General features: G+C 46.4%; 1 protein-coding gene across 1 annotated transcript; it reads left to right on the top strand.

Moving 5' to 3' along the window:
- Positions 1-11,076: 11,076 nt before the first annotated feature.
- LOC123104975 (two-component response regulator ORR41) lies at positions 11,077-12,066 on the top strand. The gene is made up of 4 exons (XM_044526930.1): positions 11,077-11,241; positions 11,358-11,516; positions 11,622-11,741; positions 11,862-12,066. Exons 1-4 carry the CDS (start codon positions 11,188-11,190, stop codon positions 11,913-11,915), a joined length of 387 nt encoding a protein of 128 aa, XP_044382865.1. The 5' UTR covers positions 11,077-11,187; the 3' UTR covers positions 11,916-12,066.
- The last annotated feature ends 458 nt before the right edge of the window (positions 12,067-12,524 follow it).

Raw genomic sequence — 12,524 nt, 5'->3', positions numbered from 1 at the left:
TGCCATCTTTTAACTTTTTCTTTAAACGGCTTGGCATTTTCATAAGCCTGGGTTCTCCATTCATCAAGTGAGCTAATGTCAAATAACCTCTTCTCATCGGCAAGTTTGAAATCATAATTGAGCTATTTAATTACACAATATGCCTTATGTTCTAGTTCGAGAGGTAAGTGACATGCTTTTCCATAAACCATTTTATACGGAGACATACCCATAGGATTTTTATATGCAGTTCTATAGGCCCATAATGCATCATCAAGTTTCTTGGACCAATTCTTTCTAGATCTATTAACAGTCTTTTGCAAAATTAATTTGAGCTCTCTATTACTCAATTCTACTTGACCACTAGACTGTGGGTGATATGGAGATGCAATTGTATGATTAACATCATACTTAGCAAGCATTTTACGAAAGGCACCATGAATAAAATGTGAACCACCATCAGTCATTAAATATCTAGGGACTCCAAACCTCGGGAAAATAACTTCTTTAAGAATCTTAATAGAGGTGTTATGATCAGCACTACTAGTTGGAATAGCTTCTACCCACTTAGTAACGTAATCAACAGCAACTAAAATATGCGTATACCCATTAGAGGAAGGAAAATGTCCCATATAATCAAAGCCCCAAACATCAAATGGTTCAATAACAAGTGAATAATTCATAGGCATTTCTTGACGTCTACTAATATTACCAATTCTTTGGCATTCGTCACAAGACAAGACAAACTTACGAGCATCCTTGAAGAGAGTAGGCCAATAAAAATCGGATTGCAATATCTTATGTGCAGTTCTATCTCTAGAATGGTGTCCTCCATAAGCATCGGAGTGACACTTGCATAGGATCTGTTCCTATTCATGCTCAGGTACACAATGTCTAATAATACCATCTACTCCTTTATAAAGATGTGGGTCATCCCAAAAGTAATGTCTCAAATCATAGAAGAACCTTTTCTTTTGCTGGTATGTGAAACTATGTGGTATAAATTTAGCAACAATATAATTAGCATAATCAGCATACCATGGAGCAGTTCGAGAAGCATTTATGACATTTAATTGTTCATCAGGAAAGCTATCGTCAATAGGTAGTGGGTCATCAAGAACATTTTCTAACCTAGACAAGTTGTCTGCAACGGGGTTCTCAGCTCCCTTTCTATCGATAATATGCAAATCAAATTCTTGTAGCAGGAGAACCCATCTAATAAGTCTAGGTTTAGCATCTTTCTTTTCCACAAGGTATTTAATAGCAGCATGATCAGTGTGAATAGTTACTTTAGAATCAACAATATAAGGTCTGAACTTATCACCAGCAAATACAACTGCTAAAAATTCTTTTTCAGTAGTAGCATAATTTCTCTGGGCATTGTCTAGAGTTTTATTAGCATATTGAATAACATTTAATTTCTTATCAACTCTTTGCCCTAGAACAGCACCTACAACATAATCACTAGTATCACACATAATTTCAAAGGGTAAATTCCAATCAGGTGGCCGAACAATAGGTGCAGAAATCAATGCTTTCTTAAGTATTTCAAATGCTTCTACACAATCATCATCAAAGACAAAAGGAATATCTTTTTGTAACAGATTAGTCAGAGGCCGAGAAATTTTTGAGAAGTCCTTAATGAACCTCCTATAAAATCCGGCATTACCAAGGAAACTTCTTATACCTTTGATGTCCTTGGGACACGTCATCTTTTCGATAGCATCAATTTTAGCTTTGTCAACTTCAATACCTATTTCAGAAATTTTATGCCCCAAGGCAATACCTTCATTAACCTTAAAGTGGCATTTCTCCCAATTCAGAACAAGATTAGTTTCTTCACATCTCTGCAAAACTCGATCAAGGTTGCTCAAGCAATCATCAAAAGAGGATCCATAAACGTAGAAATCGTCCATGAAAACCTCACATATCTTTTCACAAAAGTCAGAAAATATAGCCATCATGCATCTTTGAAAGGTAGCAGGTGCATTACATAAACCAAAAGGCATACATCTATAAGCAAAAGTACCGAAAGGGCAAGTAAAAGTGGTCTTTGCTTGATCATCAGCTGACACAGGTATTTGAAAGAAGCCAGAGTAACCATCTAGAAAGCAAAATTGTGTATGTTTGGATAATCTTTCTAGCATTTGATCAATAAAAGGTAAGGGGTAATGATCATTTTTAGTAGCCTTATTTAATTTGCGGAAATCAATTACCATCCTATAACCTGTAATAATTCATTGCGGAATCAATTCATCTTTATCATTAGGAACAACAATAATACCTCCCTTCTTAGGGACACAATGGACAGGACTTACCCACTGACTATCAGCAATGGGATAAATTATACCTGCCTCAAGGAGCTTTAATATTTCCTTTCTTACCACTTCTTTCATCTTAGGATTCAGCTGTCGTTGGTGATCAATAACTGGTTTGGCGTCTTTCTCCAAATTTATGTTGTGTTGACATAAAGTGGGACTAATGCCCTTAAGATCATCAAGAGTATATCCAATAGCAGCACGGTGCTTCTTCAGAGTTTTCAATAATCTCTCTTCTTCATGCTCTGAAAGATTAGCACTAATAATAACAGGATATATCTTCTTTTCATAAACATAAGCATATTTAAGAGTATCAGGCAATGGTTTAAGCTCAAACACGGGGTCACCCTTGGGTGGAGGAGGATCCCCTAGTATTTCAACAGGCAAGTTGTTTTTCAGAATAGGTCCCTGTTTAAAGAACACTTCATCTATTTCCCTTCTTTCATTCATAAATATATCATTTTTATGGTCTAGAAAATATTGTTCTAAAGGATCATTAGGAGGCACAACAATAGAAGAAAGACCAATAATTTCATCTTTACTAGGCAATTCCTCATCACGGGGTTGTCTACGAAATTTAGAAAAATTAAACTCATGATACATATCATCCAAACCAATAGTAACAACATCCTTCTTGAAATCTATCTTAGAATTAACAGTATTCAAGAAGGGTCTACCAAATATAATGGGACAAAAGCTATCTTGAGGGGAACCAAGAACAAGGAAATCAACGGGATATTTAGCCTTCCCACACAAGACTTCAATGTCTCTAACAATCCCAATTGGTGAAATAGTATCTCTATTAGCAAGCTTAATTGTAACATCAATACCTTCTATCTCAGTTGGTGCAATATCATGCATAATTTCTTTGTATAAGGAAATAGATATTGCACTAGCACTAGAACCCATATCACACAAGCCATGATAACAATGATCTCCTATTTTAACAGAAATAACAGGCATGCCTACCACAGGTCTATGTTTATCTTTAGCACCAGGTTTAGCAATTCTAGCAGTCTCATCACAGAAAGAAATAACATGCCCATCAATATTATCAGCCAAGAGATCTTTAACAATAGCAATATTAGGTTCAACTTTAACTTGCTCAGGAGGTGTATAAGTTCTAATATTACTTTTACGAACCACAGTTGAAGCTTTAGCATGATCCTTTATTCTAACAGGGAAAGGTGGTTTCTCAACGTAAGAAGTAGAAACAATAGGATCATTATAAGTGATAGTCTTTTCTTCAACTTTAATAGGTTCAACTACTTTTACTTCAATGGGAGGATTATATGTAAACACTTCTCCTTAGGGAGATCAACATGAGTAGCAAAGGATTCACAAAAAGAAGCTACTATCTCAGAGTCAAGTCCATATTTAGTGCTAAATTTAAGGAAAACATTGGTATCCATAAAAGATTTAACACAATCAAACTTAGGTGTTATACCTGACTCCTTACCTTCATCGAGATCCCAATCTTCAGAGTTGCGTTTAATTCTCTCCAATAAATTCCATTTGAATTCAATAGTCTTCATCATAAAGGAACTAGTACAATAAGTATCAAGCATGGAGCGATTGTTGTCAGAAAGCCGAGCATAATTTTTTTGAATAATCATTTATCTTGAGAGCTCATGATTGGGGCATGAATATAACATTGACTTAAGCCTCCACCAAGCTTGAGCGATGCTTTCTCCTTCGCGAGGCCAAAAATTATATATATAATCACGATCACGATGAACAAGATGCATATGATAAAACTTCCGGTGAAATTCCAATTTCAATTGCTTATAGTCCCATGATCCCATATCATCACATAGCCTATACCATGTCAATGCATCTCCCTTCAAAGATAAAGGGAAGACCTTCTTCTTGATAACATGATCGGGCATACCTGCAAGCTTAAATAATCCACAAACTTCATCCACATAGATTAAGTGTAAGCCGGGATGCAATGTTCCATCTCCTGCAAAAGGATTAGCTAGCAGTTTCTCTATCATACCCGAAGGAATTTCAAAGTAAACATTTTCAGTAGGTTCAATAGGTTGAGGGGTAACTAATTGTGGTTCCGGACGAGGTGAAGATACCCCGAACAAACCCCTCAAAGGATTACTTTCCATAGTAACAAGTGACAGTAAATTTTAGCACACTATATAAATTTTTCCTTACCAAATTCCACCTACCAAAGGCGCTTCACTTCCCGGCAACGGCGCCAGAAAAGAATCTTGATGACCCTCAAGTGTAGGGGATCTATCGTAGCCTTTTCGATAAGTAAGAGTGTCGAACCCAACGAGGAGCAGAAGGAAATCATAAGCAGTTTTCAGTAAGGTATTATCTGCAAGCACTGAAATTATCGGTAACAGATAGTTTTGTGATAAGGTAATTTATAACGAATAGAAAGTAATAAAAGTAAATAAGGAGCAGCAAGATGGCCCAATCCTTTTTGTATCAAAGGACAAGCCCGAACAAACTCTTATATGAAGAAAAGCGCTCCCGAGGACACATGAGAATTATCTTCAAGCTAGTTTTCATCACGATCATATGATTCACGTTCGGTACTTTGATAATTTGATATGTGGGTGGACCGATGCTTGGGTGCTGTCCTTACTTGGACAAGCATCCCACTTATGATTAACCCCCATTGCAAGCATCCGCAACTACAACAGAAGTATTAAGGTAAACCTAACCATAACATGAAACATATGGATCCAAATCAGCCCCTTACGAAGCAACGCATAAACTAGGGTTTAAGCTTTTGTCACTCTAGCAACCCATTATCTACTTATTACTTCCCAATGCCTCCCACTAGGCCCAAACAATGGTGATGTGTCATGTAGTCGACGTTCACATGACACCACTAGAGGGATGACAACATACATCTCATCAAATTATCGAACGAGTACCAAATTCACATGACTACTAATAGCAAGACTTCTCCCATGTCCTCAGGAACAAACGTAACTACTCACAAAGCATATTCATGTTCATAATCAGAGGGGTATTAATATGCATAATGGATCTGAACATATGATCTTCCACCAAGTAAACCAACTAGCATCAACTACAAGGAGTAATCAACACTACTAGCAACCCACAGGTACCAATCTGAGGTTTGGATACAAAGATTGGATACAAGAGATAAACTAGGGTTTGAGATGAGATGGTGCTGGTGAAGATGTTGATGGAGATTGACCCCCTCCCGATGAGAGGATCGTTGGTGATGACGATGGTGATGATTTCCCCCTCCCGGAGGGAAGTGTCCCTGGCAGAACAGCTCTGCCGGAACCCTAGATTGGTTCCGCCTCGTGGCGGCGGAGTCTCGTCCCGAAAGCTTACTTATGATTTTTTTCCTCGACGAAAGACTCCGTATAGCAGAAGATGGGCATCGGAGGGCCACCAGGGGGCCCACTAGGCAGGGGGCGCGCCCAGGGGGGTAGGGCGCGCCCCCACCCTCGTGGCTGGTGGGTGGCCCCCCTCTGGTACTTCTTTCGTTCAGTATTTTTTATATATTCTGAAAGTAACTTCCGTGAAGTTTCAGGACTTTTGGAGCTGTGCAGAATAGGTCTCTAATATTTGCTCCTTTTCCAGCCCAGAATTCCAGCTGCCGGCATTCTCCCTCTTTATGTAAACCTTGTAAAATAAGAGAGAATAGGCATAAGTATTGTGACATAATGTGTAATAACATCCCATAATGCAATAAATATCGATATAAAAGCATGATGCAAAATGGACGTATCAGCGGACGGGGCTGGTTGCCCGTGGATGGCGGCGATTTCTGCTTGGCCCCACGGGCACCCCCGCGGTGAGCAACGTTCACAGACGGGACCTCCGTGTAGACTCCGACAGAGCGGCGAGTAGCGAGCCGCTATTCCGTGTTGAGGAGGCACGCGTAGAGGTCACGAGGCGGCATCGGCGTGTCACGTCCATTGACGTTTTCAACAAGAGTCATAGTCCTCATCAAGCCCATTGAGAATGAACGAAGTAAACTCCTCATCACGAAGAGGCTGCCCAATGGAGGACATTGTATCAGCCAAAATTTTGACCTTGTTGAAGAAGGCCGTGACGGAGAGGTCATTCTTCTTGACCTCACCCAGCTGATTACGAATGGCAGAAGAACATGCCAGCTACTGCGAGGAGAAGCTGGAGTCGAGTATGGTCCATGCATCCCTCGACGCCGCGGCAAAGACTACCATGCCGGCCACAGACGGAGTGAGCGAAGACTGAATAGCCCCCAGGATGGCTTGATTCTGAGCGATCCACCGACGATGAGCAGGGTTGGGTACCATGACGGAGCCACCATGGGACGAGGGTACTGGAACCATGGCCGGAGGGCCCGGCAACGAGCCATCAACATATCGCTCAAGGTAGTGGCTACGCATCAGCTGCAACACTTGAGCGCGCCACAGGAGGTAGTTATCAGCAGAGAGCTTCACCGTCACCAGATGAGCGAAGTGGAACGGTCCTGGATCGGCCACCGGCGCGGAGAGCTGCAGTTCAGGCGTCGGGACGACACTGTACGGAACAAGTGCATCGGCCGACGGAGGCACACGGGAGTGTTGGTGATGACTGTAGGGCTGGTGATGACCGTAGAGCACCGGAGGGGCACACCGTAAGGGAGTGCGGGAGGCGCGGCGTACGACACAGGGGCGGCGGCATAGGGCGCACCATACGACACGTACGACGCCGTTGATGGCGCGACGTACGGTGCGGGGTACGGGCCACCGTAGGGCGCCTGTACGGGAGCGCCATAGGGCCCCGAGACCAGCGGCGCGTCGGGGGACTGGGCCGGGGCAGGATGACCACCGTAGGACGCCTGCACGGAGGCGCCGTAGGAGGCCGGCGGTGGAGGCGCGTAACACGACGTGATCGGGGGGCCGGCCGCGATTGGGTGCATCGCGGGCGATCGAGGCAGCGCGGGAGGCTGTGACCACGACACAACAGATCGGGCCCAGGCGAGCGGAGGCGACGCTAGGAACGGCATTCCGTCGCCAGGGTGGAGAGAGGCGGCGCGGCGGAGACCGACGCGGCGGCAGCAGAGGAGGCGGAAGCGCTGCGCGGATCGAACGCGTCGTCTGATACCATGTTAGACATACTAGGGTTTGGAACAATGCTCAATACCCTTGGTGGGTACGGCTGTCATATATTTATAAGAGGGAACCGTACAAATACAGATTATGTTACAACACGTATATCTACTATATACTTAGTCTAACAGAACTAAGGGGCGGCATGCAAAAGCAACGATTATATGCAGGGGCGAGTACCAAAATGACCCATGGTGGAGCGCCCTCTAGGGACGAACAAAAGATGGTTATGTCTCGAGTCATTAGAGATCATGGAGACCGGGCAACAAGGAGGACACGATGCTAATGATTTCCTCCTTAGCTACTCCGTAGATCAACGCAATGGCCACTAGGGCAGAGTGAGATGCGGGGCCGGGTTCGTCCATGTTGATGATACCATCCTTATCACTGATCTTGGCATCTACGAGAGCATCAGCGAGATCCTTGGATGCAGAGGAGAGATCAAGCTTTTTTGCCTTGGCAATAACCGCATGCGCAGTCACGGATGAGTAGAAAGCCTGCTCATTTTGGAGGAGCGGCTGTTCCGATGAAGCACACACTCGTGGGTTGTTTGGATTGAGCCATTGCTCGCCCTGCCAAACGTTGGCTCGCCAATTAATTGGCGAAGGAATCCGCCACCCACGCCTTGCCAAAACTTTGGCTCAGATTTGAACTGGGGCTGCTGTGTAGGCGTGGGCGCGCCAATAATTTGGCATCCATCCAAAGGAGTGCCCAGGCTGGGTCAACGACCAATTTTTTGGCTTGGCGCATGAGGGCGTCGATCCAAACAGCCTCGTCAGCATGGGTGCCAGTGTATCAATGAAGACGGGAAGAGATGGTGGCTCATTGTCAATAGCAGGAGGTGGAGCCGCGATGAACGTGACAAGCATGTCGTGAGCCACAGGAGTAGGGAGTGCGAGGAGCGACAGTACTACCGAGCAACAGTGACACTAGATGAGAGGCTATGACAACATCGATGACCTCCACCGAGAGGGAACGAGTAGAGAGACAAGTGCACCATTGGCCATGACCGTGATCAGGGGAGAGCCGCCGAGAACGACGCAATCGGAGGAGTGTTTCATCGGGAGGGTGGAGGCCCGGGAGGGAGCTTGGGGACAACATCAAATGCGAACTTGCAAGCGATGGGCGCCGCGAGGGAGCGTGGTGCCGTGCGCCACCATGACGAGCTCTCGCATGCTAGTGTTGTCGCCCTCAAAGCAATATTGGTTAGCTGAGCAGAAATCTCCCAAGTGGGAGAAGAAGCAGTGGGCACCCTTCGGATGCCAGAGCTCGTCGAGGGTTTTTCAAGAACATGCAAAAGCGTTGCATGTCTTTTCCATTAAGAGGGGGGGGGGGGGAGGGGGGATTGTTTCAACAATTACAAGAGACGACGCACAAACGCGCAAGCCATCACCACCATCAGGGAGGTGCCCTAGTGTACTTGAAAAACATGCCTACCATTAAGGCATTAACCATAGCCTGTCCAGGTAGCCAATGGTCTAATCTCTTTCATTGTCCTTAAACAACGTGATGGGGCGGTTGTCGGCGAGCTCCGGCTGCTTTTTTTTTTTTTGAACAAAAGACGGGTCCAGAAGGACCCTGATGCTGCATTAACACTGAACATGAAGTACACAGCATTTTACAGACGGACCCAGAACTAACTGCAAATAACACACTGGTCCCTGTCTTTTACAAAGAGGACCCCAACAACCAGATAAGAAAAGCAATCGGGTCCTTGACATCTTCTGCACGGCCGTAACTTCGCCGTCGCCGGGGACATTGCCACTTGGGACAACTAAGCTTCCATGGCACCACGCCATAGACTCCGTGCAGAAGATGAGCTGCCTCCCTTTAGGCATCTTGGCCGGGAGGAAGAAGTAGAAAGGCCGCCCTTCGGCCAGCATGTACGATGACGTGATGGAGCCGGCCGGCCGCCGAACGCCGTAGCTGGCGCCAAGGCCACTCCCAAACAGCCACCGGATAAGAGCACTGACCCGATCTGGTTCTCCATCTCTTCTACTCTTCGTCTTCACCACCACGGCGACGCCACGAGCTAGAGAAATATCGGAGAGCCTCCAGAACAGGGGACCAGACGAGCTTATTGGTGGATGAGCCAGCAGCACGCCCCTCGGCAGCGACTGGCCGCCAGCCAGCCTTGCCTGAGACGCAGCCACCGTGAGCCACCAGCCGCTGCTCGTACGCGGCGGCGGCGCTCTCCACATCGGCATACAGCCATACGCCACATGGGCACTACTCGACCTCAACCTATACCTAGACTCTATATACATAGGACAACGCCATGCACCTCTCCCGTCTCCGCTCCGGCCGGCGTCGCCGTCTGAGAAGATAAGGGATCGGGCCGGGAGCGGTTGAGCTCCGGCTGCTGAAAGAAGAGCGTATTGCCCTCACGGCAGAATGTGGCCCTGTCCAACAACATGTTGCCGCTTCCGCGGTCAGGGAAGGTGAGAGCATGACGGAGCCCACGACTAGAAGAGGTGAGCTTGTACATTGAGTACAAGATAGACGTGCACAATAAGCATATACACACAACATCACCAACATAGGTCACACACTTGAACAATGTCTACACAAGATAAAAAACACAGAGCTTTGTATTCCTTTTGTTTTTATTTACTCCGCATATTAGAGTTGCTGAAGTCAAACTTTCTATAGTTTTATAGAACAGAATATAAATATTTATCATAAGAAATCTATATGATGCGCAAGTACATTCAATAATGAATCTATTGTTACTGTACATGTTAATATTTTTGTCTATAAACTTTGTCAAAGTTTACGAAGCTTGACTTTGATCAAAGCTAATACGCAGAGTAAATAAAGACGGAGGGAGTAATGACAAAGTCATCGCAGAAGCTCAATACAGCGCGCGTGTTTGTTTCAAATGAAACCAAATCAGAGAACGACACGTGCACTACCGAATCTACACGATCAGTATGCAAGTACGTCCGCGCAGCTGCCCAAGCCAATTAAGATTGAGCATATCCTCCTGCTCGACGAAACAATTCACGCTACACTGGATCGGCCCGGCAGATTAATAATTAAGCTAGCGGCTGCTTCCTTGCACGAGTCCGGGCGAGCAGCCACATAAAATAAGCAATGATCGGCCGGCGAGCCCAATCACCACTCGGTGTTCACAGATACACAGCTCGCGTGGCAACCGTGTCATGCATGTGCGCGCCCTTTGCTTGCGCCCATGGACTGGACTGCTCCTGCCAATTATTGCAGCTAGCGCGCGCCGTTCACTTGCACGTAAAGTACGCACGCACGTACGGCCGGGTCATTGTTGTTTACTTGATCAGGCAATTAGCTACGTACCTTTTATCTACGTACGCAGGCACGCACGCACGTACGGCCGGAGTACGTAGTACGTGTAGTGTTACTGTTACCGGCCAGCCGTGAGGAGGGTAGTAGCATGCGTGGGACTAGTTAACACCGGGTGCGGGCGGTAGTGGTTACGATCGTACAGATTCTTGCCGAAAAGAGGCCAGGCACCGGCAGATGGCGTGTAGATTTACAACCCATGCAACTCCGTGTAATGTAAACGTCCCGGGGATACACCGTGATCTGTCATCTGTGTGCTCTCAGCCTCAGCCCCCATCGATCCGGCCAACCATCGACCTCCCACGGCACTCGGCATATAATCACTACTCCGATCGAGTAGTGTGTTTCTCCAGGGAAGTGGGTTACTGCACACACACACACACACACACACAGAGAGAGAGAGAGAGAGAGAGAGAGAGAGAGAGAGAGAGAGAGAGAGAGAGAGAGAGAGAGAGAGAGAGAGAGAGAGAGAGAGAGAGAGAGAGACGATGGATCGGAGGAGGATCAGGGTGCTCCTGGTGGAGGACGAGGAGATCCACAGGGTACGTGATACATACTATTCTGTTCCTCAATTGATTCATGTCGCAGAGTAGGCGATCGAGTACGAGCAGTGCGTACGTGATGCTTGCTTACGTGATCATACATGTTGGAGCGGCAGGTTCTGGCAAGAGCGGTGCTGAGGGCGGCCGGCGTGGAGGCGGATGAGGCGGAGAACGGCGCCGAGGCGGTGCGGCGCGTGCGGGAGCGCGTCGGGGGCGGCGGCGCGTACGATCTCATCCTCACGGACAAGCAGATGCCGGTCATGGACGGCCACGAGGTATATACATGCACCCATGCGCGATGGCTTGTGTGTGCGTGTGGCCCGGGCCGGCTGACGAATACGTGTGGCGGCACTGCCGACCACGCGCGTGCGTGCATGCAGGCGACGAGGCAGATCCGGGCGATGGGGGTGACCACGCCCATCGTCGCCGTGTCCAGCGACAGCCTCCCGTCGGACGTCCAGGCCTTCACCGCCGCCGGCGCCGACGACTTCACGCCCAAGGTGACGATCCATCCAATCCATCGGATCAATCTTGTCTTACTCCTGATGCGCGTACCGAACGCCCATGACTCTCGCTCTGACCGTTTGCTGGTGCACGCACCCATGCTGCCATGCATGCAGCCCCTGACGAAGGAGAAGGTGGGCCACATTCTCTCCAAGTTCGGGCTTGCGTAGCGGCCATTAACTAGTACGGTACTTAGCTTGGTTCAGGACGCGAACATGCTTGATTCCTGCAGATGACGAGGCACAGGTGCCCTTTCGACGACAGAACATGAGGTGCCACACTACCTCCCCTGCTTCCCGTACGTAGATGGATTAGTGCTAGTATTAATATATTGTTTCCTCCTTGCTTCGCTGATATATATATATATATATATATATATATATATATATATATATATATATATATATATATATATATATATATATATATAAGTTTTTTGGGGCTTATTTACGGATTAATTTTTCTTTTAGCTATAATTGTGGATTAATTTTTCTAGCACAATATAATTATGGATTAGTGAATAATATCGGTTGGACATTTTCTTTTGAGAAACATGTCGTTTGGACTTGTAAAATCGAATCCTTGTATATGAGCAGCTACTGGCATTATTGGTTGGCCTATTCCGTTAACGGGCCTTCTGGCTTAGGGCCTGTTTGGATTCATGCCAATGCACGCCCGACCAAAAAGTTGGCTAACCCACGTATTTTGGCTGCTGTTTGGATCGACGCCAAAAAATTGGCTCGCCCAACTGGCCCGGCTCTCCTCCGTGCTATTTGCGC

The sequence above is a fragment of the Triticum aestivum genome, chromosome 5A (genome assembly GCF_018294505.1).
Source record: "Triticum aestivum cultivar Chinese Spring chromosome 5A, IWGSC CS RefSeq v2.1, whole genome shotgun sequence".
NCBI classification, from domain to species: domain Eukaryota; kingdom Viridiplantae; phylum Streptophyta; class Magnoliopsida; order Poales; family Poaceae; genus Triticum; species Triticum aestivum.
Note: the sequence above shows the minus strand (reverse complement) of the source record. Positions and strands in the feature narration are given on the sequence as shown.

Bases quoted from the DNA above. Each gene is read 5' to 3' on its own strand.
- LOC123104975 (XM_044526930.1), top strand. From the start codon at position 11,188: ATGGATCGGAGGAGGATCAGGGTGCTCCTGGTGGAGGACGAGGAGATC. The intron at 11,242-11,357 runs GTACGTGATACA...TTGGAGCGGCAG, and splicing joins AGGACGAGGAGATCCACAGG to GTTCTGGCAAGAGCGGTGCT. The intron at 11,517-11,621 runs GTATATACATGC...GCGTGCATGCAG, and splicing joins CGGTCATGGACGGCCACGAG to GCGACGAGGCAGATCCGGGC.